Below are 26,845 nucleotides of genomic sequence, written 5' to 3'. Positions count from 1 at the left end.
AAAATCGGGTTTGTAACCCTAAGAAAACGGGTCGGGTCGGGTCGGGTTTTCGGGTCGGGTCGAGTTTTGACAGGTCTAATTGACACCATACCATACAAATCAATAAATCATGATCCTAAAATTGCATAACATACAAAAGGCATTAGTATATAATGTTGATATTAGCATCATAACTTCGAGTTTGAAGTATGCGAATTTCGACCTGACAAATACTTTAAACAAACAAAAGCTAATACACAACAAAGACTAAAGATAAAAGGACACTAACGTACATGATAAAAGAAAAATTAGATGAGCTTTCTAACATTTAAATAGAATTATGTCCGTCACAAATGAGAATTTGTGTTATGAGTTTAGGTTGAGCAAAAATGGCCTATTTTCTTAACAATTCATTAAAGATTTTTAAAAATATGATAAAGAGAAACAATACGGAACAACACTTAAAGCTTCACACAATTCTCATCTTGTTAATTAGATTAATTTTTAACAAAAGAAAAAGCTCAAACATATCCATGGATAGTAATAAATAATAAAATGACTTTTCATTTCCTGGGTTGAATCGTCGATGAACAACTTTATACCTACAGGGGATGTCCTTGAAGCTGCTACATACAACTGGCCATAACTGAACACGAGGTACCTTCAGTCTTAACTCATGGTGTGGCAGCCCCCGCAGGTTTAAGCTGTTCAAATACTATGTTGGGTTAGATGTAAACTATTTCGTAGATTCAGTCGATGTTGTGCAAACCTCGTCACAACTCATATGCAATACTTCTTCACCGCAGATCAAACTGGCCACATCTCACTTGTGTCGTTTAACCATACATATTCAACTAAAACTAATGTTAGCCTTAGCCATAACACTAAAATGATAAGAAATCATGCATAAGTAAAACTTTTTCCACGAATTCTCATTGAAGACATGACATATCCGTCACAAGCTGAAGACGGATACCATTTTACCTCACAATGTACCCAGACTACCCACTTTTTCTCTCTCTGCAACACTATTTATGTGGTCCCCTTTCTCCACTAACCCATTTTGTTACCATTTGCACTTTTTCACAAAATATCCGTCACAAATGGTAACCCGTCACAAGGGAGACCAATTGAACTTTTTCACAACTAATAATTACTAACCCATATTGATGATCAGAAGTTCATCCATTTGCAAGGCTGCGTACTATTCTCGATGCGTGTTAAGTGCTAGTAAAATCATGATATTTATCAATTGTGCACATTACTCGCAAAACATCGTCAATCAAATGATACGTAGTCAGTAGGGCAGAGTACGGATCGGGTATTTGATCCAAAGTGCTAGTTCGGATCGGATATCCATATTAAAAATCCTTAAATTAGATATCCAATATCCAAACCAAATGTTTCGGATATCCAATGTTCGGGTATCCAAAATAATCGGATCGGATGCGGATATCCATACTTTTGAATTTACTTTAAAATTAAGTTTGAAACACGATTATATTCATAGTCTTACATGATGATTTTCTTTAGTATTCTTATTCCAATGTTCTCGACATAAAATTTAAGTACTACCTAGATATTTCTCTAATATTTTAAACATTAATTAAGTTGTTGTATCAAAGAAAATTTTATTTTCTCGAAATTGTACTAGAAAACTATAGTTTCGGATCGGATCGGATATCCAAATGTTTTAATTCTAATATCCATATCCAAACCAAAACCAAACATTTCGGATCAGATATCCAAACCAAACTTAACTTTCGGATCGGATATCCAAACATTCGGATCGGATATCGGATCAGTTTGGATAATCGGATTTTTTGCTCTGCCCTAGTAGTCAGAGAACCAAAAAATAAGAATAGAAACTGCAAGTGTGCAACAACCATGCAAAGTAATCATGGTTTTGGTAAACGCAAACAGGGGTTATTGTAACTTTAAAGTAATTTTATTTAATTAAAAATAAATTTTAATTCTAAAAGTAGTTCGAATAGGACCGGACACCAATAATGAATTTAATCCCCGTATATTAACCAAACGTCTTTTAAATAATAAATCACGTGAATTGTTCAATTCATGTGTTTTCTAAATTGTGGAAAATTCTCCCATATGCTAATCAAACAGTCTAAATTATTTAGGTATATTCTTACCCCTCAACTTTTTCATTTTCTATGATATATCTCTCTTTTCATGAAAAAAACTTTGACCGTTAATAACTCTTGACTACAAGTTCAGAATACAATAAACTTTTTTTCTTTCAAATTGACCGTCTTTAAGAGGTCTTCCGTTTGAAAAAAAATTCACCGACGTTTCAACTCGTAGTCGGGAATTATGGTCGGTCAAAGTTTATTCGTTAAAAAATGTTTGACCAACCATAACTACCGGCTACGAGTTCAAAAAACGGTGATTTTTTTTTTCAAATTGAAGGCCTTGACGAGATAATTGGTTTGAAAAAAAAAATTACCATTTTCTGAATTCGTAACAGAGAATTATTGTCAGTCAAAGTCTTTTTTGTAAAAAACAAGGATACACCATAAAAAACAAAAAAAAAGTTCAGGATACAAGAGAGAATATCCCAAAATATTTAAATATTTAAGTACTCCATACTGTATTAATTTAGCTTGTATGTAAAACACAATCTAGAAAACCTTACATACTCCGTACTAATCAGGTTTCATTGCTTCAATACTTTCCGATTCTTCGCAAATTCATTCAAAGGTATCGTCTTTTTTTCAATTTCTCGTTTATTTCTATTGATTTTTGTAATTACTACACCTTATTTGATTCTGTGCTTATTTTCCATCTTATCAATGCCCTAAAAGTTTCGGTTGAAAGTAATCAGGATTGAATCGATTGTTTCTGTTTGATCATGGTTTCATGTTTGGTTTGATTTTGATATTGATAGTGTGTTTCTTAGCTGTTGCTTAAAAAGTTCAATTTAGGGTTAGGGTTAGGGTTAGAGCTACGGTTTTGATCGCCTGTATTTAATTTATTGATTGATTCATGTATTTCATTATTTTGTGTTTTAGAAGATTTATAGTAGTGTATTAAAGTAGAATTTGGGGACAATTTGTGGTCTTTAATAACATTGAAGAAGAAAAGTAACTTTTTTTGATTGATTCATGTATTTAATTAATTAATTTCAATGTTTTAGCTTGTACGGAGTAATAGTGTATGAAAGGTCAAAGTTTGCGGTATTGGTAGTCCTAAATAACATATTGAATGACGAAATCTGAGAATTGGTAGTTTTGAGATACTAGATATTTGGGGAAAACTGTTTGTTCAATTGTTTTATGTGAGTTATTTTGATGCTATAGGAAGACCGAGAATGTCAGGGAGAAATCGTATGCCTCGTGATGCATTTGACAGACGTAGGGGCATGCCTTCAGAATACATTATTCCAGGTCCTATATTGAGGGCCCCACCTCATCCTGCTGTGTTGGAGGAAGAGATTGAAATACAGCGTTCTGAGATGCGGAAGCTGTTGGATGATAACAGAAGGCTTGCTGAAGATCGGGTGGCTTTGCAGCGGGAATTGGGTGCTGCAAGGGAGGAAATTCACCACATGAATCGTGCCGTTTCTGACATTCGTTCAGAGCAGGAACTCCATTCTAGGGACCTGATTGAGAAAGGTCTCAAGCTTGAGGCTGATCTTCGTGCATCTGAGGGCATCAAGAAGGAGGCTGCTCATTTGCGTTCAGAGGTTCAGAAGTTAGAAAAGATAAGGCAAGAGCTGGTTGGGCAGGTTCAGTCATTTTCGAAGGATTTAGCTAAGTTGAGATCTGACAATCAACAGATTCCGCACTTCAAGGCTGAGGTAGATGGCCTGAAGCAAGAACTAATGCATGCAAGGTTTGTAAAGTTTAAACTGTTGAAGTCACCATGATTCAAAATTTGAGACATGAGGACTCGGTCCTAAGAAAATATGAAAATACTGATTTGGGGACACGTCTTCACTGTAAGAAAAATATGAAATACATAGATTTAAAAAATTGAAGAAATGTTTGACACACTAGGCTTAAAATGAAAAAACTCATACTTTATGCTTCATATACTTGTGTTTCCTTCACACTAGTCTAGTACAGCCTCGAAAGTGAAGAGTTGAAGGCTTGAAGCTACATTGCTTAAGAAAGTTAGAAAATTTTATTCATTGTTTAACATCTATTGCTTCCTAATGCAATATTGAAAACTGTCTTTCAGGGCAGGAATTGAGTATGAGAAAAAGGCTAAAATTGGGCTCATGGAACAGAGGCAATCAATGGAGAATAATCTGATTTCAATGGCCCGTGAAGTTGAAAAGCTAAAAGCAGAACTCACAAGCAGTACCACAAGACCATGGGCTGCCGGTATGTACTCATATAAATTTTACTTATTTAACTTACAGAATTTTCTAAAATTGGGTTGTGCAGGACAGCAAACTTTAGGGTGTCAGGAACTAAAATTGCTCCACTATTGTGGATGTGAATTATAATTAGCAAGTGCTTTAAACTATGGTTGATTGTTTGGTTGCATTCTTGAGCATCTTATCGAATCACTTAAATCTCCATCTCTAATTCTCTATAATGCTTAAATATGCTTAAGATTTTTGCTTGCTGCTTCCTGACATTGAACATATTTAATTTTTTTTTTTTTTTTTTTTTCTTTTTTTTTTTTCTTTTTTCTATCAAGCTTGCTAGTTGCTATTTGGTCATTTTGTAAGATTATAGAAAACATTGAACTTGATTCTAGAGAAATGCTGGTATATCTTATAAGCTCCACAATGCAGTATTTTGTTGGAGCAAAATACATAATACCGTTGTGTTAGTGGTGGTTTAGTGCTCACAGCAATGAGCAGCCCTAAACTGTTTTGGATTATTGTTGGTGGATTCTGTATTTCCCATTTTCCTTAATTTTTGTCCGTGTTTGTATGCCCTAAACTTTTCTTTTCTTTTCCTTTTAGTTAAGGGAGAAAGTTGATTAACTTGGTTTTTTATAAATAAGCCATGGTAGGCCAGGAGTGATATCAGGTAGTGGTGGAGTTAGGGAGGGCTAGGCGTCCCTTTAGAGGATGAAAATTTTAAAGTTTAGTTAAATTTTTCGATTTTTTTAGTTTCCCTTATTTTACCGTCCGCCCCCGCTGAAATTTTTCACTTCCACTGAGTTCAAATCTTGGCTCCGCCACTGATATCGGGCAGAAACTACAATTTCGTAACATATGCAAGTACCGTCTATGCAATCCTACTGTATAGATCCTAATCTTCACAAAAGCAAGCTTTGAAAAGGATACTTTATCATGGTCAGATGATTGTGGGACATCTTTAGAGGGTGCATCAATGATGAAGTACCCATATGACTGACTGCATACAGTATGTCTCCTTGAATGGATCTGGGTGATTTCGTTATTGGAGGGGATGAGTAGTTCTCCCTCTCAGTCTATTCCCTATTTCCTTATTGGGCTAAGTCATCATTTCTTCCCTATTTCCATATTTGGACATATAATGTTGTTATGTTGAATGAATGGACAAGATTACCCACTCCATCCCTGCCCACTCACACCACTATTTCCTCTCCCTGCCCGCCCTTCACCATCGCTACGCCACCACGACCTTAACCACCACCACACTGTCCTTGCCCCCTTCACGCGCCACTCGCTTAGCCGACCTACCACCACCCCTCGAACAACCATTCTGCTTTGCACGACGAATGCTCACATCCCAGATCCGAAAAGACGATGACGGCGCACCTCATCGCACCACGACAACGACGGCGACCACTGAGTATTCCGACCTCGCACCATCACTTCTCTTCCCTCCTCTGATTTGACACCGCATCATCACTCTCAATGATGGGCTATACGTTTTTGGGGCGTTTGAGGTTGGATTAGTGTTTTGGGTTTGGATTGGTGGTTTAGAGTTTGATTGGTGGTGTTTGGGGATAGGTAAGGCACGAGTGGGTGGTGGTTGGAGCTGGGTTTTGCCTGATTGGAGCATGATGGTTGTGGCTGTTTGATGGTGGTTCGGTGGTTGTTAGGGTTTTATTTCAACCGTGTTTGTGGCTAAATGAATAGTTGGGATTACGTGAGAGGCATGTGATGATGTGAGGTGGGATTATGAGGGTAGATAGTTAAATTAGCTTTCTTTCTTAATTTTCTCTCTCAAACCAAAGGGAATATTTTTATTATCCCGGATCTCTTTGTTTGATTCTTACTTCCTATACGCCTGTTGTTTCTTTTATGTCCTTTCATTAGAACTTCTAGATCCTATATTCTGCTTCAACGGTCCCCATCTACTTGGACAAATTCACAGGCCTGCGGCGGCTGAGCCAGAACCTTTGCCTTTTTTCCTTATGTACTCCGTATATAATAAGGGAATAAGTGCTAACCCTCAACAAAATGGATTAAGATGATAGAGTCTTATCAGAAATGCTACCGTATGTGGCATTTGTCCCCTCTTGTGCTCCCTTATTTCGCCAACCTTTTCTTTGCCTTCCATCTCTCTCGTGTTACCTCACGTTCATCCAGTGGGTTAGGATATTGTTGCATAAAGTAGATTTCGGTAGGAAGTTTCAGCCTTCAGGTGGAGAGATTGTAGTTTTTGGGTGGTTATTTAACTACTCTGTCAGTTAGTTGTATTTTTGCAGTTCTGAAACACAAATTTCGTGGAGTCTGTTGGTCTTCAAACACCTGAATGACATGTTAACATTTATGATCTATGCCATTTCATTATAAATTCAACGTTTCTTCTTCATCTACTTCTTTCGCTGGGCATCTGATCAAAGTTTCATGATCTGTAATTTCAAGGTGGATCATATGGGGTGAAACTTAATAGCCCAGAGGCTGCTTACCCTGCTCACTATGGAAATTCTTATGGCCATCATATGGTAGGATTCATATCTTCTGGGTCAAGATTTTCCGCTAGGGTTATTTTTTCCATAATGTAACTCAGAAATGTCTCGTAGGCTGCTGCTGACAAGGCTCCTCTCTATGGATCGGGATCAGCTGCATGGAGTGGAATGGAGAATCCTCGTGGTTCAAGAAGATGAAGAATTCATCTTAGTTTTGGATGAATGAAGATTTGGCATTTTACTATTTGCTAGTCGATTCTCCAATGTATGAAATGATTTAAATTGGTAGTTATCTATGTCTGATGTTCCTCCTTAGGAGGTAGTTTATTGGTTTAAGTCATATGGACATGTTACTGTTATCTGCTTCATTATAGACAATTGTGGTAATGTGGTTTATCTGCCTTATGTTTGCTGGTGTTTAAACTTGATTGTCCTTAATTCTCTCATAGTTTAATTTTTAGCTAGCGTTTGACATCTTTGTGGATTAAGTGAACAATTATGAATTTTGTCAAACGCAGTCCTTACTGCTTAGCTAGAGTTTATGTTGCAGACCCTTGTTGAACTTCCTCAATCTCTCTCTTTCAGCCAAGAGAAAAAAATGGTTACAGGAAAATTGTTTGCATGAACGTTAAATCCTGAAAATATTGGTTTAGACTGATCTAGGATATAAGAGATTTTTGGAGCTATACAAGAAATTTTATGGACAAGGTTGAATCAAAATATCGTGAAAACCCTCCAAGCTGCTGCTGCCTCTTTTCCCCCAATGAAGTTGTAGATGGTTGTCACTATTTCGGTTATGAGGCATTTGGAAATGTATATGTTATTGGAGAAGAGAGGTCCCAAATGCACGTCCCTCAAATCTTGTTCTGAGCTGGAGGTTCTTCATAGTGACTAGGGTAATGATGGGGACATGAAATTTTTTTCCGTGTAGAATTGGCATGGATTCATGTTTGGCATTGTTGCAAGCTTATATAGTGTCATGTTCATTGCTACAATGTCTTCAAAGATACAAATGAGTAAATTGGAGAAGTCGAATGGTATTTGAATTTCTCTACAAACTTCATGCTGTACTTCTTGGTGTTGACTGTTGACTGTTGACTGATAAGTATGCATTTGATGACTGGTGGTTTACTGGCGGTCTTAGTGTTTGTGGCTGATCAGTTTGTGGTTGGAGTCGGAGTTTACCAGTCTCTTTTGAAGCACTCCAACGTATTCTGTTGCACTTAGAGTTTGTGCGTAAAGAAAGGGAAAAACATGACTTGTTAGGGTACTTGCATCTATTGGTGTTTTCTGTATCTGTTCTCGCTATCCCTTGATTATTTGATTTCCTTTATTTCCCCCGTTCTTTCCCCCTTAATCTAGAATAGTGAATCTTTTTAGATTGACTTTAGATACCTGAATAGATGTAGTACCTATCTCTTCACTCTTAGCCATATATTGGTGACTTCGTATCCCTGCTTCGACTGCAGTTGATTACTGATGAGCCTATTCCCTTTCTAGCTCTATCACTGTACCCTACTTCTTTGTCTATCTTTCTTTTCTTGTGGTATATGCTATCTAGACCCTGCCTTGCGAGTACTGAGTAGTAGTTTTCTATAAGCCACTCTGATGGAACAAGGCTTGGTAAATTACTGGGGATTGTAGTCTTCTTGGGTTGATGTCATGACTGACCTTTGTTCAAGTGCAGTGCTTTGTGTAAGATAAACCAAGCTATGACTTGCAGGACTGGCTGGTGATATATCTGCTCCATGTGTTCAAACTGAAGAGATATCCTAGCTATAATTCTCTCTGCTATCTTGTTTTGTTAGTGTTTAGAGAGTGATGGCGTCAATCTTCTAGTCCTTGGAACAGTTGAATCTTGCCATGTTTGGAAGTGAGAGCCATTTTTGGTCAAAGGGGTTTCTGCCAAAGCTGTTGTGAGTTGTGAAATTTCGTTGTTGCTCTAAACTTTTATCCACCTCATGAATGAGAAGCTTAGCGAATAGTGATCAGTAATGTGTGGGTGTAAGTCATATCTACTAGAAATGCATCTTGTTATTGTAGTTGCTGTATTGTGAAATTTGGTGTGAAAAGTTAAAAATGTTGTGTGTGTTTCACATCCCACATACATGGTCGGCAGCTGAAGAAACATAGTCTACAAGTTTATTGTTCCCGTTTGGAGGGAAGGAGGGAATAGGCTGTAGAATCTGGTTTGCTGGATCCATTCAAACCTCTTCCTATCGTGAATCGATTCAAGTGTATTCTATAGTGGCGCAGACTTAAAATCTATATAGAGCGTATACTGTATTTGATGGGGCATATACATAACGAGTTAGGCAGCCTTGGTTGAAATAGAAAGTCTACTGATATCATCAGGGGATGTGGTAGAGATATTCCATTTCGGGACACGTGACCTGCATGTCTCTCACTGTCTCATGTCACTCTTCTGGGGCAATTGTTTTCATTTTCTTCCTCCTTTTATCTTTAAATTTACGAGTTATGTTCTATCCTGGTTACCTCTTCATCAAAACCCTCTAGCCTACGATTATGGATCCAGACAAACAGACACGAAGGTGGCGAACAACTGAACATGCAATGGAGGTCCGTGCTATTCAGTGTGAGCTTCATTACAGGTATTTTTGTGTTTACAATGTATCGTTTAATTAGACAAATGTCGCGTAGAAGTTTTAAGGATATTAATTTAGTTTCTTTCTAGGCTTTTGTTTCATCCTGTTCCTAAAGTTTTCCAAGGATTTTGAAAGTAATTCCAAAGCTTAAGGTGGGATTTGTCTGATTTTGTTTGAATATCTTGCGATTATGAATTTTATGATTAACAAACTTGGGCTTAGAAGCTCACATCATGTTGCTACCACTGCCTTAGAAGGTCTTTCTTCCTTCACAAGCTTGTATGGTTCCTGGACTGCTGTTGCTACGGAGCACAACAAAGATAGAATTGACAGTTGTTGCATGACAATTGTTTTTGGTTCATACTATCTTGGAGAGCTAGAGTGGGTGACCATGCTTTAGTTAGTTGTCAAGTAATGACAAATGACAGATCACAGCCACCATGTGTTTCACTAGTTTCCTACCATCAGAGCAAGGGAATTGAGTTTGCTTGTGAAATAAGAATGAGAAATACTTTACACTTGATCGAGCAATTAATGCCAAGAAATGCTTTATTTTAATATGGTACCTGAAGCCTGATAGACATTTTTTACTCCTTAACTAGTAGAGGCCCTCTGTTTTCACTACAATTTACAAGGTTCAGAGTATATCCATATTAGCGACTAAGGACATAGGACATTCATGGGTGTTTGGTTGGTTCTCTTCGAATGGATTGAAATGATGTCGATTTTTTCCATCTTTTGGTTGGATATTTTGGAATGGAGTTAAATACCTAAAGAATTCTAACTCCACTCAAACCCCTTGGAATCCCATACCCACCTTTCCCCTTAGGTTTCAAATTCCGTTCCTCCATGTCACAGACTTAGAATAAACCAAACAAGCACATGGACATTGAAGGTATGGATTTAGAACCCCACACCTCTATGATATCACATTCTAATCCATTCCATTCTCAACCTCTTGAACCAAACAACCCCTTAATATGATGTTTTTACATACTTGTATTAGGTCAACCTCCGTTACTTTTAGTGTAGCTTCTGTACAAGTCCTATACATACTTGAAATGATAGGTACAAGGAATGCGTATGCTAGATTCACTTTGCTGATGTGTAAATTTACCACTTTTCTCCCTCATGGTATTAGTGCTCTTTTGGTAGGCTTATTAAGTCAGTATGATAGCTTGATTTAGCCTGTGTGTTAGGTGACTTAGTTCATACCTTCTTTGTAACTTACTGGAAGTATTGAGGTTGCTAACCTCATAATTTTGCATGGGTACGACTTGGAATTAGTCTATTCGTTTCACTTTTACAACTCAGCATCATTTGCACACTGAGGCAGGACTGTCTGTTTCCATATTCATTCATGTATTGGACGTACTGATGATTCATATGATATTGGTTTGTACGCTTGATACTGAATTTGGAGGATTTCCTGTCAGCCCTTAAGAATTTCAATGAGACCCTGATTGTGTGTTGGTTCTTTTTCTGCAGCCGAGTTTTTTGTTGTTTTTTTCTTGTAAAAATCAGCTAATATGTTCATTTTGTTTATTTCCTATACTGAATGATGTTTATGATGTTTTCTTCTGTAGGCGGAGTGGCAGAGTTCTTAGCTTTGATTGTCTGAACAAGATATGAGCAATTAAGAGGCCGTGATTAGGTATTTTTCTACATGACCTGTAGCCTTTTGGTATTTTTCTGGATTATAAGTTGTCAGGAAATTGGGAGTTTGTTAGATCGACCTTTTTATTTCGGTGGTGGGATCCAAAAGACTCATTGTGAATTATGTGAACTATTGTGCTATTCGATAATCATATCGTATGACAGGGAATTGGTCTAGCCATGTACAGTTAAACTAGTGGGCTGTCGTATAATTTCTGTTGATTTCTTGTTGATTTGGTACTTGTCCGTTTTTAGCTTGGATGGACATGAACAATGTACACTCTTTTCTTTCATATCCCCATTTTGGCCACAGATTCTGTTACACTTTTGAAGATTCATAAGGATCTCATTTAACCAAGTAATATATATGGGGGCGTTTGGTACGGGAAAGGGAAAGGGAATGAAATAAAGAAAGGGTAAGAGGGGGAAAGGAATGAGATTACCCATAATTGAACTCTTTGTTTGGTTAAGATGAGTAAGGGAATGCCATTAAAATACATCCACCAACTATTTTTCCAATAACCACCACCAACCGCCACTACTAACACTACCACCGTCCGCCTCCACCACAAGTGAACGTCGGCGCTGACCCTTTGCTGCCAGTACCACCTTCACGCCCCTCCATACCCCGACGCCTTCCCACCGTCGTTAATGTGCACCACTCCCAAAACCTTAAAAACCTCCCCCACCACTCGAAATCCCCTCCCCCACCCACGAAACCACCAGATCCTGGTGGTTTCGTGGGTGGGGGAGGGGATTTCGAGTGTTGGGGGAGGTTCTTAAGCTCTTGGGTTGGTGTTTCTAATGGTGGTGGGTTGACTTTTGCATGAGGGGAGGAGCGGTGGGTCTGTGGTGGGGGCGCCGGCGAGTGATTTGCACCTCCGGTGTAGGGAGGTCGCTGGACAGTGGGCCGTACATGGTGATGGCAGTCATGGTTGTGGCGGTTGGTAGTGGCCAGTGGGTGTTGGTGGTGGGTGAATGGGGGAAAGGAAATTGATACCGAGAGGAGGGGGGGGGGGGGGGGGCTCTGGGGGGTAAGGATTTAGAGGAGTGTGGGGGTAAGGACGAGGTAAAGGGTATCATTATTTTGCTCAAACAAACACAAACAAAGGGTATCACCCCTTTTGATTCCCTTTTCCTTTCCTAAATACCCCCAACCAAACGCCCCCTAAGTATAGACAAGACTTGATAAAATGTGCATGCCTATCATTAGCTTGGAGACATACACCATGATCCTGATAAATGTTTGGGTACTTCACTATAATGTTGAAGGATGACGTGAGTATAGGGAACAAGCTCTCCTAGTCCTTCTCTTTTCGATTGGCAACCCAAAACAGTTCAGAATTCAGGATATGCTTGTTGTCCTGTCTCTTTTACTGGTTTTCCTTCAATTGCTTACATCATTGTTAATTTGTGATGGTGACCCCTTGTCCAGTGCAATATATCCTGTTAACTTTTGTTATCTGGTGATCCTCTTGGCCACGTTGGTAACGCCACAAGTCTGACAATCTCTCTTATGCCCTGATAATGTTTTGCCATCTTAAATGCAATCATGTTTGGAAGCAATTTTTTGCATCCACTGATCTGATCAACCTCTCTTAAACCCCTATTTCCCCATAAGATGATACTGTTTCTCTATGTATATGATTTTTTCTGCTGTTCAATTCGCCTCTACTTAAGTTTCAAGGATGCTTTGCTCAGTTCTGACCCTTTGTTACTTTGTACTTGCAGAGAAATGATCAGTGAGCCTAAATATTGTATCATTCATAAGAATCATAACGACCATGACAAAGATCAACGCCCTCTGTGAAACTCTTATTTGTCTGTTTTTGGAGCATATTCCACTCTGATATCTACAGTGATAATCTTCTGGTTATGCCGGAGATTGAAAGTAATGCGTCAAGGCATCTTCAGCCTTTGATCTAGATGTGTGACATGGACGATTCGTCGTTCAAGAGCATTATCCTCACTGCGACACCCCCCTTGCCTTTCTGCTTCAGCAGTTCACCCAAGTTCACTCCAAGCTGCGCAATTTCTGCATGGTGATCTAGATCTGTGATAGTAACACCCAAGATAAACATGAGGGAGAATAAACTTAAAAGATAGAGAATTGAACTAAATGTTCCAAGAGTATGTCAAAGCGGAGCTTGTTGAGATTTGGCTTTTGAGCTGTTCGGTATTTTCTTTGGGAAGAAGTTAATTACCATCACGTTATTGAGGTTGAAAGACTATCCAGCAATGTAAAGGCTTTGCTCCCTCTAGATCTTATAGACAACCTCCCGTAAGTTTTCTTGAAATTCCTTCGGTGGTTGGAAAGAGGGAAGGCGGCATTTCTTACAATACAATTTCACATTGCTGTTGGATAATTGGATTGCTGTGGAAAAAAGTGGCATTTTGGAGGCCCTTAAAGTTGTCGTTATTAAGGCAGAGATTTGAGAATTGAACTTTTGTTGAAATTTAGATTGGCATTCGGAGAAACCTGTAAACCAAGTGTGATTTTAGGACGTTAAGTTCGCTTTAGGAAAGTGTAATGTGCACAAAAGAGTATATCACGGCGTTATGACGGAAGTTTGTCAAAAGGGTATTATGGGAATGAAAAAGTTAAACACAGGGGTACCATATGTAAAAACTTAAAATAAGGGATATCATGTGTAATCTGTCAAAGTTCGAGGGCACCATGGAAAACTTTCGTTTAATTTATTGCTTATCAGCTCAACTTTTCTGCAAATGTAGACGACTAGAGGTTTCACAACTTGTGTAATCTCTGTAGCTTTTGCCATCTCGACCAGACTTCAATTCACAACTCAGACAATGCTTATGGAACATAATTAGAAACTCGGGTTATTTCGTAGGACAAAGATTCAGACACCTTGATCAAATTGTTCAGAACCCTCACAAAGAATCCATAACGAGAGTTCGGATAACGACAAAAAAAATTCTGGTACGGCATTGCATTGGAGTATGGAGACCTGTTATAGGAAATATTGATCAAGAGGTTTGCCTTATTACTTTCCACCATGTGAGACATCGCGTGTTACCGTCTTAAATGAGAATGTCTTAGGGGGTGAAGGTAAACTCGAGTAAACAAATATTATGTATGCACGAATAAGGATTGACAATAATGAAAACCGCACCGAATCGCTATGCTTTCCTAATAGAACAATTCGACCCTTACTTTAGTGCCTGGGTTGTATCGAACTTTCTATTGAGATAAGACGGTTGCCCTCCTGTATTGCGATAGAATACGAGATATAATTAAGAAGTATTTTGTTGTAGAATGTTATATGTTCCTTGATGCAGTAGAAGATTTCGTTTCACTGCGTCTTTTCCTTCTCATCCCTTTGTCTATTTATAATGACAAAGGAGTGGATAGGGAGATGTATTTCTGAAGAGTCACAACTCTTCAGAAATTCCGGTTTCAATTAATTAAAACCCGAGTAATTTAATTACTACCAACCTCCGTCATAGTTATTCGAACCGAAAACTATACCGTAATTCCGTAAATAATTATGTGAGTGTACACTCCGTACTTCCCGAACTCACATTATATTATTTAGAAATTACCCATCTACGAACCAATCTTAATTACGCTAAATGTACCGGTAATTACTCTTAAATCACCAACATATCCACTCCGGTTAATAAAGACATGGAGAAAACAACACTGGCAACTGACAATACTTCAGCTCCATTCTGATCCATAATATACCGAGTTTTGCTAAACAATTTGCGATAGTCGATAGATAAGGAACATAATCAAAACTTGTTGCTTATGAAATGACTCGACAGTTTAAGGTACTGGATAAGTGGATAATACGATCCCTTCAATTCAATTCAACCTGCCCGTTTAGTTTTGCACATATTTTACGGTAAAAGTGAACATTTTATGTTCAAAAAATGACCCGTTTTTTTGTTATAAAGTTCCCACTTTTTGAAAGTGGTCACTTTTTAACATGAAATGGTTACTTTTATCATAAAGTGATCACCTTTTATTTGTCGCACCATACAATGGTCGCCCAAAATAACTACTACTGCATAACAATTAATCAATTATGACCGAAAATACAAGTTGAGAGAGAACTAGCAGTCTGGCACTGGAAGTCTCGATGATACAAAAATTATTGGTGAGAAATTAAGCTCACAGTTCAGCATACCAATCTAAAATGTTAAATATACATCAAAATTATTACCTTTGGCATGTTTCCAAGCCCTAAATGTTAAGGGAGTAACAATTTATTTACACTATCCAAAACCCTAAAAAAAAAGGAAAATGATAAATACATTCATTAATGCTTCATTAATTGCATTGATTCATGTGTAATTTATTCTCTAATTTCTAAATTAATACCAAATTTAAAAGGGTATTAAATGCTTAAATACAACCCATTGGGTTGTATTTGTCATTTCCCAAAAAAAAAAGTATACGATAAAAAAATTTGTTGGAATAGTCGGGAGTAATAATTATGCAATCTTGTGTGGGCTTGACCAAAGTTTCGAAATAGGCACTCTTAATTTGGTCACTAATCCAACCTGTTGATATGTAGCACCAGAACTCCAGAAGTCCTAAAGTACAACCATGTACGTCACCAAATGCGATAACCAATTACACAAGCAAAACCAGCAATTTACGAAGCTAAATCCACTCTAGCCTCACTGTTCTAACAATAAGGTTGTTCCACCACTATCGCGATCAAACTCAACCTTAATAATCGTCATACTTATCACCCTTCTTTACCTATTACTCTTAGCAGCAGAAAAATCCATGTTCAGCACAAGTTAAAAGAGCGTACAAAGAGATTGATGATCAATATATTTACCATAATGCGAAATTAATTAAAGTGAAATAGCACAGTGCAATTTCTCAAGTTTTTGTATGACCTTTTACTCTCTATTGTCTACAGTGTAGGTCATTGCGCGGCTAAGGAATCCACATAAACTAAAAGAAAAATAAGAAAAATAGCAATTTACGTGTACTTGCTGCAGATTGATATGCCAACATCCAACACATGATTCTTCTTTGTGCTGATAAACGAGAGAATTTCTGACAGCAAATGAAACCAAATGTCATAAAATAAGCATTTTTACCAGCACAAAAACTTATGAGACGGTTTCATGTAAGACCAGCTAATTAACGCTATGGTCGTGAAGTGAGACCGTTTCAGTCAAGAGCATGACAGTAGATAATCTTACATTGAATCCAAATAAAAGCTTAAAGGACGAGTAGTATGGTACACAAAGTAACTTCTCATCTCCACTGTTTTCTGGCACACTACGACGGAGGTGGAATCACGGAACCTGATGTTTGAATGTCTTCGGTAGTGTTCACATTATCTACCTAAGTTGCTCTTGACTTTTGAAAATATGCCTGTTTCAGAGAAATATGTACTCTGAGTTCCACTTCCAAGTTGATGCGCAAGAGCTTGTGGATTTGAAAGTTCAATCCCCTGCAGAGAATAATTATAAACGGAACGTTATACTAGATTTTACTATGGGAATCGACGCAAAAACATCAACATTCCTAGGCAAGTGATGAAAATGGCCACAATTAAGAGTTCATGACAGCAAAACATCTTAACGCTCAACAAAAACTGCCTGATGTCCCAAATATATTATACGACTTCAAAGTACGGATTCCCGTGACTCGTTCAGCCATCCTCTAAAACAACTGTGATAGCAATACAGAGTCCGTTCGTGGACTAGGTGGCTAGAATCGGTAGAATCCGGTGAAGTTTTTTTTATGAGCACACTTGAAAAGGGAACGAACGACTCCTTTTTACAACTCTGGGTGAAGTCTACAACATAGAGTTAATGTGCAACTCTAGGGGATCCAAGCACCATTAGGGTTGTTTATATTTGAACCCATTTCATGTAGGCAACGCCCAACGAACTGGAACCCATTCCATGCAAATAATATGCAATACTGCTAACAATAGTAATCCTTGTATATTTTGATACGATACAAAAAAATATCCAGAAAAAATGGTGAAAACAGTGAAAAATGCACAGTTATCAGAAAGAGGACACTAACCTGTCCAAGGATGTCGGATTTTAGTTTCTTAACAATTTGGTGGAAATCAAGTTATAATTTTGGGGGGATAGTAGCGGAAATTGTTATAATTTGGGGGGAGAGTGGAAAGCGGCAGTACCACCAATATAGGTGCATATCAGTGGTATTGTGGTAATGAAAATGTATGATGAAGTGTAAAGAGTAAGGCAGCCTGTTACTTTAATTCCCAGTGGGACACAAGTCACTACAATTAGCAACAAATTCTCTCTGTAGGAACAGAACGGATTGCATTCCGGGGTGTGAAGTTGGAGACAAGGATTGTCATTACTGGGTTTTAGTATAGGACAGCCTTTTCATTCTTACGAGCTTACAAAACAAAAACAGTAAGTGCTATCAATGACAAAGCCCCCCAATTGTGAAGGAATACTCTAGAATTCCATACATAACAACATCTATAGGCTAACAGTTGCCAAAAGAAAGCACAAAAGCATAATTTGCAACTTCAAAACGACCAGGGTTCATAAATACCTCCACAACATGCATTTTGAGATCCCAAAAAATAAACATTATTTGCAAATGAAAGAGTAATCATCAAGATGAAGCAATAACAGAGGGTATGAACCTGAACAGGAGTAAATGCCAAACTCGAAGTTAGCCCTGAGGTAGTGCCACTACTTCCATACCGTTTCTCCTTCGATCTGTCAGCAACAATAAGGAGATATCAACAAATGGCAAAGAAGAATAAATATCAGATTTAAGGCAAATTGAACAACTTCTCTATGCGTGCCACAAATAAAACAAGGAGACAGATAGCTTACTTCTTGGCAGCTTTTACAATAAGCTTACTGGGACCAGCTGACATACGTAGTTTACCACTTCCAGCCTGACCAAGCATGCCATATCCTTCTCCCAACCCATCACCTGTTGGACAAAAAAAAATCAAACTTTACACAATCATTCAATCCAAGAAAAAAAAATCAGAAAACACCACTATTACCCCAACCTAAGGTACATAGCGTTGCCAATAGTCTAAAACTGTTTCTGGAAGACCCAAGATGAAAATTTAGTCCAAACTGGCACATAATGTGTTATTTCACAATTGAAAGAGAATAAATTTTGGGGTCATTGTGCTTTATTCCATTGAAACCCAAACCCAATGCATACGGAGTCTTTGGCTCCAATGAAACAATGGAATTACCCCAGCAGTAGATAACTAAGAAGATAAAACCAATGTCTCTTTGAAAACAGGAGCTCATTAAAAAAAATCCCCTACCAAGCTACCACAGGTCCATATTGCAACAAGTTAGTTAAAAAAAATCCAACATATAGTGCGATAAGTATCAAAGTAAGGCTTTGCATACCCCTTAAACGTTACTAGCTTTCAGATCATAATTCTAACTTATCAAAGGTGAATCTGAGAGACTGAGAGTGGTTATTAAACATAAGCAACTTGAGACAATATTATTACCTAGTGAACTTTCTTCAGGGACACCAAACTGCATCCTATTTGCCAGCTTTCTCATGTCCGTAACAGCATATCTGCAAATGGAATAAATTAGGCTTCCCAGATAAAGATAACGTAAAGCTCAGAAACTTGAACATATGAAAAAACGTCCTCTACCTCTCCTTCATCTTCCTCAATCTTCGTCCGCCTCTTTTCTTTTTTGGCTCAGAATCAGGCACTGGTAGAGGTTTAGGGATCTTAGGAGGTGGTGGCTCTTGCCACTTCTCAATCTTCTTGCGAATCTCTTCCCGGAATGTCCTTCCCATCTTTCCAGTTGGGTCTCCTCTTGTAGAATCTACTCGAGCTACAAGGGTAGACTTAGCCGCCAAAAGACGACAAGCACGCATTTTAAGAGCAGGGGGAGTACTCTGGAATATCTCTGTCTGCTCAAGATAACCAATATGATATTGGGAAGTTGCCGAGGAAAATCCTGCGAGATTCTTCCTTTTGGCCCCAAGAAGTTGCACGTTGCAGGCTGGCATCTTTGCGAGTGATCCCAAACCTCCGGCAGTCCCCATAAGCTTTGCTGCAACCGCACTTCCAACAATAGCTGAAAGATTTGGTGCTATGTAAACCATTCTGCTCTCCACAAAATCAAGGACTTTTTTCCTTGCAGAATCGAGATCAAGTGCACGATCACATGCCTCAATAGTTTTCTGTAAAACATCCTCTGGTAGCGGCTTGCCACTGGTGGTTGAAGCAGTTACAGAAACAACCATAATGATAGCTGATGGCAGAAGCCCTTCTAGATCAACTAGGGTCAAGTCTGTTTCATTACTAATTTTCTTCACAACACGAGCGTAATCGATAGGGTGGTGAACTAGGGACTCAAGCTCTGGAAATTTCAAGCGATATTTGTCACGGATGAAGTTGTGAATGATGATTATCTCATTTTCAATATCCACTGATAACGCATTGCAGTCAACGATGAGCTGATATTCAGGATCATCTTCCAAAACTATTCCATGTTCAGGAACTTCCGAACCTTTTAGCAGGGCTTCTTCAACTTTCTACAAGTTTACAAACAAATAACTCAGAAATAGACAAAACTAAAAGATCAAATGCACATCTTATCACCCTTCACCCACTTTTTTAAGAATAACATAAAAGAAAAAACCCACTAAGACAAAATGAAAAAGGCTACGAGAGTGATAGAGCTGGAGAGGGAGAGCCTGATAGTTAGTTCGCAATGCTGACTTTCTAAAGTAGAATTACAACTTGGATACTACGCAAATTTACCAACATCCAACATGCTGTTTTACTAACCTTCATTATATCATTGTAACGTTGAGACTTTTGCAGTTTTGAAACGTTATCAAGATCGTCATAGTTCAGAGATTCTATGTCAGCCAACTCCCCATCTATATCCTCCTCCATTTTTTCCGCATCAAGATCCACATGATCCTGCAAAGAACAAAACAGACAATTAGTTGGATATTTGGATTCACATAGTAACTGATACTCCTTTTTTGTTTCAAATGTGACCTATAGCTCCGGCTATTTCTTATTTACTTGCAAGACGAACTTGTGAAGAATCATCCCAACAACAGAATAACAAATAAAGGCTGTGAAACAGGATTTCGAAAGCGGAATTAAAAGCAAGATCAAATGTCCTCACCATGTCTTCGGCTTCATTGTCTGATAAATCATCAAGATCGGCCAAGAATGAATCAGCAAGTGTTGCCTATAATAAAACCAGAAAGAGAACTTAAGTATCAGCGCAAATGCAGCCTATCAAAAGAAGAACTAACAACGCATACTCAGATCAACAGCCACGGATTTCGAAAAGCAAAAAAATGTAAAACTTGTAAGTTAACATGCACAGTAACCAATTACAAAAACTCAATCATCTTTATCTCTTGCTGCCTGGACCAACGGAGCCCATACCCTCAATTTCTCGTCTCAATAGCATTGGCTAACTCCAATCCGACAACCCGGTGCCTCCTTAAGGTTACACTAATTCTAATTGGGTGCCGAGATTTTGAGCTATTTCCTACTTTGGTGACAGCCAATATAATTTCATCCTAACAACACATGTTAATAAGCAAAATTGAAGTCTTCCTTCACATATTTATGTAAAATGTCATTGTAGCATTACACTCTATTACATTGGAAACTGGGTTACCACTTACTGAATCGTGAATGGCGAATCAATTCGCATGAATTACCTATTTGACACCCTCAAGTCCCCTCATCGAAAACATAGGTTAACTCCAATTCGGTGCCTCCTTAAGGTTTCACTAATTTTAATTGTGAGACGAGATTTGAGCTATTTCCTACTTCGGTGACCTAAAGGCCTATATAATTTCATCCTATATTAAACATGCTTCTATGCAAAATAAAGTCATCCTTTTGCAAAACTACTTAATAATTCAATTTAGTATTGCACTCTAATACGTTGGAAACTGGGTTAACACTTACTGAATCACAAATTGCGAATCGCGAATCAATTCTCATGAATTACCTATTCCAATTAGGTCGAATTATAGTGTTTCGATACAATTATACCGAACTAAGCTCTATTTTAAGCGAATCGCATTTTCGTATTACATCCAAGCATAATCAATAATCAGAATACAATTAGAACAAACCAAATAAATACCAATAGATACAATTTCCAGAACTTTCAGAATTGTAGAATTTTTCAAACATTCATAGGATAAATTAAATAAATTGCTAATCGCAGAATATGTAAGCATAATCGATAATCAGAAAATTAAATCGACGAAAATCAGAAAACTCACCATTGTTATACTTATTCGGAATTAGCAGAAACGAATTAAGTGTTCGAAGTTGATTGTCGTAAGCTTCAGAAACCCTAATTGAAAAAATTATGGCGAAATCCCCAAATTATCGACCGGTTATTTAGTGTCACAGCACAATGAACACCGACTTCTTATGTCTTTTGTACGAGACCAAATTAATACTCGTAATTACGACAGTTTAAGTGAAAGACCCGATTCCGGGAAAAAAATCGTCAAGTATATATAGGAAATTAACGTATTTGATTGTTGGATCGGAATATAAAGCTTTTTGGGTCATTGAATTGGGCCAAACTTGAGTTATTTATTGTTTAACGAACTCGGACATGAAATTTTTTTTGTATCCGTATTTATTTTACGCATTTTTTTTTTTAAATTTGATCGGAAAAAGTCTGTGTTTTGGCATTGGCTAGACCTGAACTTGATTCGGTCAAACGTCATTTCTAAACCACGGAATTTGTTTATGTTTATGGATGATTGGGAGTTTATGGAGCTCAAAATACACACGCGATTGCTAAAAACAAGGGAAACGATTATTTTAGGACTCTAGAATTGAATGTAAGATCGTAAAATCGTACTTTGTGAAGGGTTTTTTTTCCCGAATAAATTGGATTTCTACCCGAGATCGGGATTCGGCTGGACATTTTAAATCGTAAAATCGTAAGACCAAATTGGGATTTCGAAAACATTGCATATGCCTATCTATATCTCTTGTCAAGATGAGCTACAAACTAGATGATGAACTCAATATAGGTTTTCGACACAGTAAGAACGTTGTATTGAGCATTTGAGCGTTGTTTAATCTAAACTATGTCAGCATGACATAGTAATCGCCATGCCTTTGCGATTTTACCCAACTGTATTGGGTTCGAATCTCATTGTCTCAAGAAACCTCCCAAAAGATGTTTATATCCTTAACACAGAATCAAATGAAAGCAAAAGATATGGTTTGATTAAGGTGTTCTACCATGGATCCATAATTGTCAAATCCTACATAAAGATTCGATTTTAATACAGACAAATTTGATAAGAGTAATCGCCTAATTATCATAGTTTTCCTACATCATCTGTCTGTCTACCTTGCACATCAGATCTCAGATGTTACTTTTGTTGATCATCATCTACTTAATTCTACCGATAATCTCGAGCATGGCATTACTTTTGTTGATCATCTTTCTAGATTTGCTACAGCTGCACTTCCAACAATTGCTGAACGATTTGGTGCTATCGAAGCCAATTTGCTCTCCACAAAACCAAGGACCTTTTTTCTTGTTGAATCGAGATCAAGTACACGATCACATGCCTCAACAGTTTTCTGCAAAACCTCCTCTGGGAGTGGCTTGCCCCTGGTGGTTGAAGCAGTTACAGAAACAGCCATAATGATAGCAGATGGCAGAAGCCCTTCTAGATCAATTTCGGTCAAGTCTGTTTCATTACCAATCTTCTTTACAGCACGAGCATACTCGATAGGGTCCTGTACTAGGGACTCGAGCTCGGGAAATTTCATGCGGTACTTGTCACGAATGAAGTTGTGAATGATGCTAATTTCGAGTTCAATACCCTCAGATAGATATTCAAGATCCTTCAAACCTATTTCATGTTCAGGAACTTCTGAACCTTTTAGCAGTGCTGCTTCAACTTTCTGCAATGTTAAAGTACAAATAACTCAGAACGAGGCATATTTAAAAGACAAAGTGAACGTTCAAATAGCCTCTACCCACTCGCATTAAAAGGAACACGAAAGAAAACGACTAATGCAACAAAATGCAAAAGAGTAGTGATAAAGCAGGAGAGGGAGAGCCCTCATAGTCAGTTCGAGATGCTGAGTTACTAAAGTAGAATTACAACTCGGATTTAGCGCAAATATGAGAACATACACAATGCTCTTTTACTAACCTGCATTACATCCTTAAAGCGTTGAGACTTTTGCAGTTTCAAAACATCATCAAGATCATCACACTTCAGAGATTCGATAGCATTACCAGTCAACACTCCATCAAACTTCTCCATCTTTCCTGCGATAAGATATTCATGATCCTGTAATGAAACAAAACAGATGAGTAGTTACGTACAAGGTAATACATCCCAGAAATAGTGCAGCGAATGCCAGCCTATCAAAAGACGAACTAACAACACATACTCGGAATCTCAGATCAACAGACATGGATTTTAAGGAACATAAAAAGCGGAAAACACCCAATCATCTTTAACTCTTAATGCCTCAATCAACAAAGCCCACACCCATAATTTCCGGTCCTCCAAAACACAGGCTAACTCCAAGCCGGTGCCTCCTTAAGGTTTCACTAATTTTAATTACGAGACGAGATTTTGAGTTATTTCCTACATCTATGACCTAAAAGCCAAAATAATTTCACCCTAATAACACATGATTATAAGCAATTTATCCTTCGCAAAACTGCCTAAAGTTTCACTTTAGTATTGCACACTATTATGTTGGAAACCGAATTCCCACCTACTGAATTGCGAATCGACGATCCGCATGAATTACCTATTCAAATTAGGTATAATTACACCGAATTATGTTCTATCTTGAGCGAATATTACATCAAGACATAATCAATAATCAGAACACAATCAGTCCAAACCAAATCAAACAAATAGCAACGGATACAATGTCCAGAACTTCCAAAATTGTAGGTTTCTCAAACATTCATAAGATAAATTAAACAAATAGCTAATCACACAATTTCCAGAAATTCAAAGAATATGTAAACATAATCCTGTAATGAACAAAACAGATGAGTAGTTACGTATAAGGTAATACATCCCAGAAATAGTGCAGCGAATGCCAACCTATCGAAAGACGAACTAACAACACAGACTCAGAATCTCAGATTAACAGACAATCAGACATGGATGTTAAGGAACATAAAAAGCGGAAAACACCCAATCATCTTTAACTCTTAATGCCTTGATCAACAAAGCCCACACCCATAATTTCCGGTCCTCCAAAACACAGGCTAACTTCAATCCGGTGCCTCCTTAAGGTTTCACTAATTTTAATAACGAGATAAGATTTGAGTTATTTCCTACATCTATGACCTAAAAGCCAATATAATTTAAGCAAATTAAAGTTATCCTTCACAAAACTACCTAAAATTTCACTTTAGTATTGCACACTATTACGTTGGAAACCGAATTCCCACCTACTGAATTGCGAATCGACGATCCGCATGAATTACCTATTCGAATTAGGTATAATTACACCGAATTATGCTCTATCTTGAGCGAATATTACATCGAGACATAATCAATAATCAGAACACAATCAGTCCAAACCAAATCAAACAAATAGCAACGGATACAATTTCCAGAACTTCCGAAATTGTAGGTTTCTAAACATTCATAAGATAAATTAAACAAATAGCTAATCACACAATTTCCAGAAATTCAACGAATATGTCCGGTGCCTCCTTAAGGTTTCACTAATTTTAATAACGAGACGAGATTTTGAGTTATTTCCTACATCTATGACCTAAAAGCCAATATAATTTCATCCTAATAATACATGATTATAAGCAAATTAATGTTATCCTTCGCAAAACTACCTATAATTTCACTTTAGTATCGTACTCTATTGCGTTCGAAACTGGATGACCGCCTACTGAATCGCAAATCGCGAATCGATTAGCATGAATAACCTAATAGAATTAAGTATAACTATACCAAATTATGCTCTATTTTGAGCGAATCGCATATTCGTATAATCGTATTACATCTAAACATAGTCAATAATCATTAATCAGAACACAATCATCAATAGCAATTGATACAATTTCCAGAACTTCCAAAATTGTAGGCTTCTCAAACATTCATAAGATAAATTAAACAAATAGCTAAGCACACAATTTCCAGAAATTCAAACAATATGTAAACATAATCGATAATCAGAGAATTAAATCGACGAAAATCGGAAAACTCACCATTGTTTTACTTAATCGGAATTAGCAGAGCGAATTAAATATTCGAAGTTGATTGTCGTAAGCTCCGGAAACCCTAATTGAGAAAATTAGGGCGAAATCGCCAAATTATCGACTGGTTGTAGCTTTGAATGACGGACCGTGTCACACTATCACGGCACAATATATGTTATCTAAGTAAGAGCGGAAATTTGGGAAAGATTGCGCGCTTCTACTCTTGGTAATATTCTAGGTAGGGCTCTAAACTAGCCGACCTAATCTCGGATTTAGAATTCGAGATCAGGCTCAACTTGTCGAGCCTAAAAAATTGAAACTCGAGCTCGGCTTGAGTTCGAAGATAGCACGAGCCGAGTTTTATCCTAGCAGATTCTGACGGTTGGACGTGCTGGCTCAAATCATTTATAGTTCTATTATAGGTGGAAGTAAAGGTGGACAGTACAGGTGCGCTGGCCCAAGCCATACCCTTGGACTGTATTGTGGCATGCCAGCCAGCACAATCTCTAGCCCATCTCACCACTAGTGTCGGGCCCGTGCTTTAATTTTGAATGGCCGAGCGATGAAAATGATAAACAAATAAAGAAAAGTAGCTTGATCCGTTCTACCCGCCTCATCAGGGACCGGTCTCGGGCCAAATATGAGGTAACACGTGGAGGCCCGACTCGGGCTCTCCTTCATTTGGGCCAGGCCCAGGATAGGGCTGACCAGGCCATGCCTTTTGCCAGCCCGACCCACTATCTAGCTCTAAGTGGAAGTAACACTTGAATGCTGGATATTACATTTTTGCGGATCAAAACTTTTACGTCAAATTCAGACATAACCGAAATCTAAGATTCGTAAATGAATCTTATGAATGTCTTCCACCTTAGGGATGTCGAGTTGTCGACAGGTCGGTTCGGATGTATGTTATAACTTATACGGGATCGTTATCTTATTTATTTGAATGTGTGTGTGTAGTATCGGATTACCAGGTGGCCTCTCTGTCGGATATGGGCCTATATGAATGAACAAACCGGGTCATACCGAGCTGAGGTCTATAACCCATCAATTATCAACAACAACAAAATCTCTCATCTAATCCAAATATTTTGGGCTTTAACATTTCAAATTGGGCTTATATCCAATAGTATGCAACTTTATTACTAAGCCCAGTGCACATAAGTTAAATGAGTTAGAAGAAGTTGTTTGCGTATGAAACCAATCTTGGAACTTTAACCATGAACTTAAGCTTTCAGTTAAAATGATTTTAGGACATTGTATAAGAGCCAGTGTGATTAATAGGTCACGGGTTCAAATCTCATCACCGCTCAATTCTAAACTGGAATATTAACACCAGTTATGACTTATGGGGAGACATGTCCTTGCATCCACACGACTCGTAATTCAAGTTCTAAACTAGTCTTATTTTTGGATGGAGATTAGAGCATTGATGTGTACTACAAAGAGCCATAATTTGAGAGTATTTTCTATTCTTTTCCCTCCTTATTCACATATTCTCTTTATTGTTTTACTTATTCCATGTCCTTTGTCCTATTCTTGCAAAAATCGCACTCTTTTCACGTCTATTTTAC

General features: G+C 37.9%; 3 protein-coding genes across 5 annotated transcripts; 1 reads left to right on the top strand and 2 right to left on the bottom strand.

Moving 5' to 3' along the window:
• The first annotated feature begins 2,574 nt into the window (after window positions 1-2,574).
• LOC141591672 (protein FLX-like 3) lies at window positions 2,575-13,840 on the top strand. 2 transcript variants are annotated; one of them, XM_074412078.1, is made up of 5 exons: window positions 2,575-2,697; window positions 3,297-3,831; window positions 4,180-4,325; window positions 10,994-11,061; window positions 12,795-13,840. In XM_074412078.1, exons 2-4 carry the CDS (start codon window positions 3,308-3,310, stop codon window positions 11,026-11,028), a joined length of 705 nt encoding a protein of 234 aa, XP_074268179.1. In that variant the 5' UTR covers window positions 2,575-2,697; window positions 3,297-3,307; the 3' UTR covers window positions 11,029-11,061; window positions 12,795-13,840. The 2 variants fall into 2 exon arrangements, with proteins under 2 accessions (XP_074268179.1, XP_074268178.1); XM_074412077.1 differs by lacking the exons at window positions 10,994-11,061; window positions 12,795-13,840 and adding exons at window positions 6,758-6,837; window positions 6,916-7,224.
• Window positions 13,841-15,863: 2,023 nt separating this feature from the next.
• On the bottom strand, window positions 15,864-21,566 carry LOC141591669 (U4/U6 small nuclear ribonucleoprotein Prp31 homolog). 2 transcript variants are annotated; one of them, XR_012520968.1, is made up of 9 exons: window positions 21,319-21,566; window positions 20,193-20,258; window positions 19,841-19,978; window positions 18,692-19,584; window positions 18,539-18,609; window positions 17,889-17,991; window positions 17,693-17,768; window positions 16,254-16,507; window positions 15,864-16,104 (listed from the first exon to the last, which is right to left on the bottom strand). XR_012520968.1 is itself a non-coding variant. In XM_074412072.1 (8 exons), exons 1-8 carry the CDS (start codon window positions 21,319-21,321, stop codon window positions 16,391-16,393), a joined length of 1,467 nt encoding a protein of 488 aa, XP_074268173.1. In that variant the 5' UTR covers window positions 21,322-21,566; the 3' UTR covers window positions 16,108-16,390. The 2 variants fall into 2 exon arrangements, 1 of the variants encoding a protein (XP_074268173.1); XM_074412072.1 differs by lacking the exon at window positions 15,864-16,104 and having other exon boundaries at window positions 16,108-16,507.
• Window positions 21,567-22,266: 700 nt separating this feature from the next.
• Window positions 22,267-25,530, bottom strand: LOC141591660 (U4/U6 small nuclear ribonucleoprotein Prp31 homolog). Its single transcript, XM_074412064.1, has 3 exons — window positions 25,281-25,530; window positions 23,233-23,373; window positions 22,267-22,978 (listed from the first exon to the last, which is right to left on the bottom strand). The coding sequence occupies exons 1-3, from the start codon at window positions 25,281-25,283 to the stop codon at window positions 22,505-22,507; spliced, it is 618 nt and encodes a 205-aa protein (XP_074268165.1). The 5' UTR covers window positions 25,284-25,530; the 3' UTR covers window positions 22,267-22,504.
• Window positions 25,531-26,845: the final 1,315 nt, after the last annotated feature.

Source organism: Silene latifolia, chromosome 7 (assembly GCF_048544455.1).
Source record: "Silene latifolia isolate original U9 population chromosome 7, ASM4854445v1, whole genome shotgun sequence".
NCBI classification, from domain to species: domain Eukaryota; kingdom Viridiplantae; phylum Streptophyta; class Magnoliopsida; order Caryophyllales; family Caryophyllaceae; genus Silene; species Silene latifolia.
This window is presented reverse-complemented; position numbering and strand designations above follow the sequence as displayed.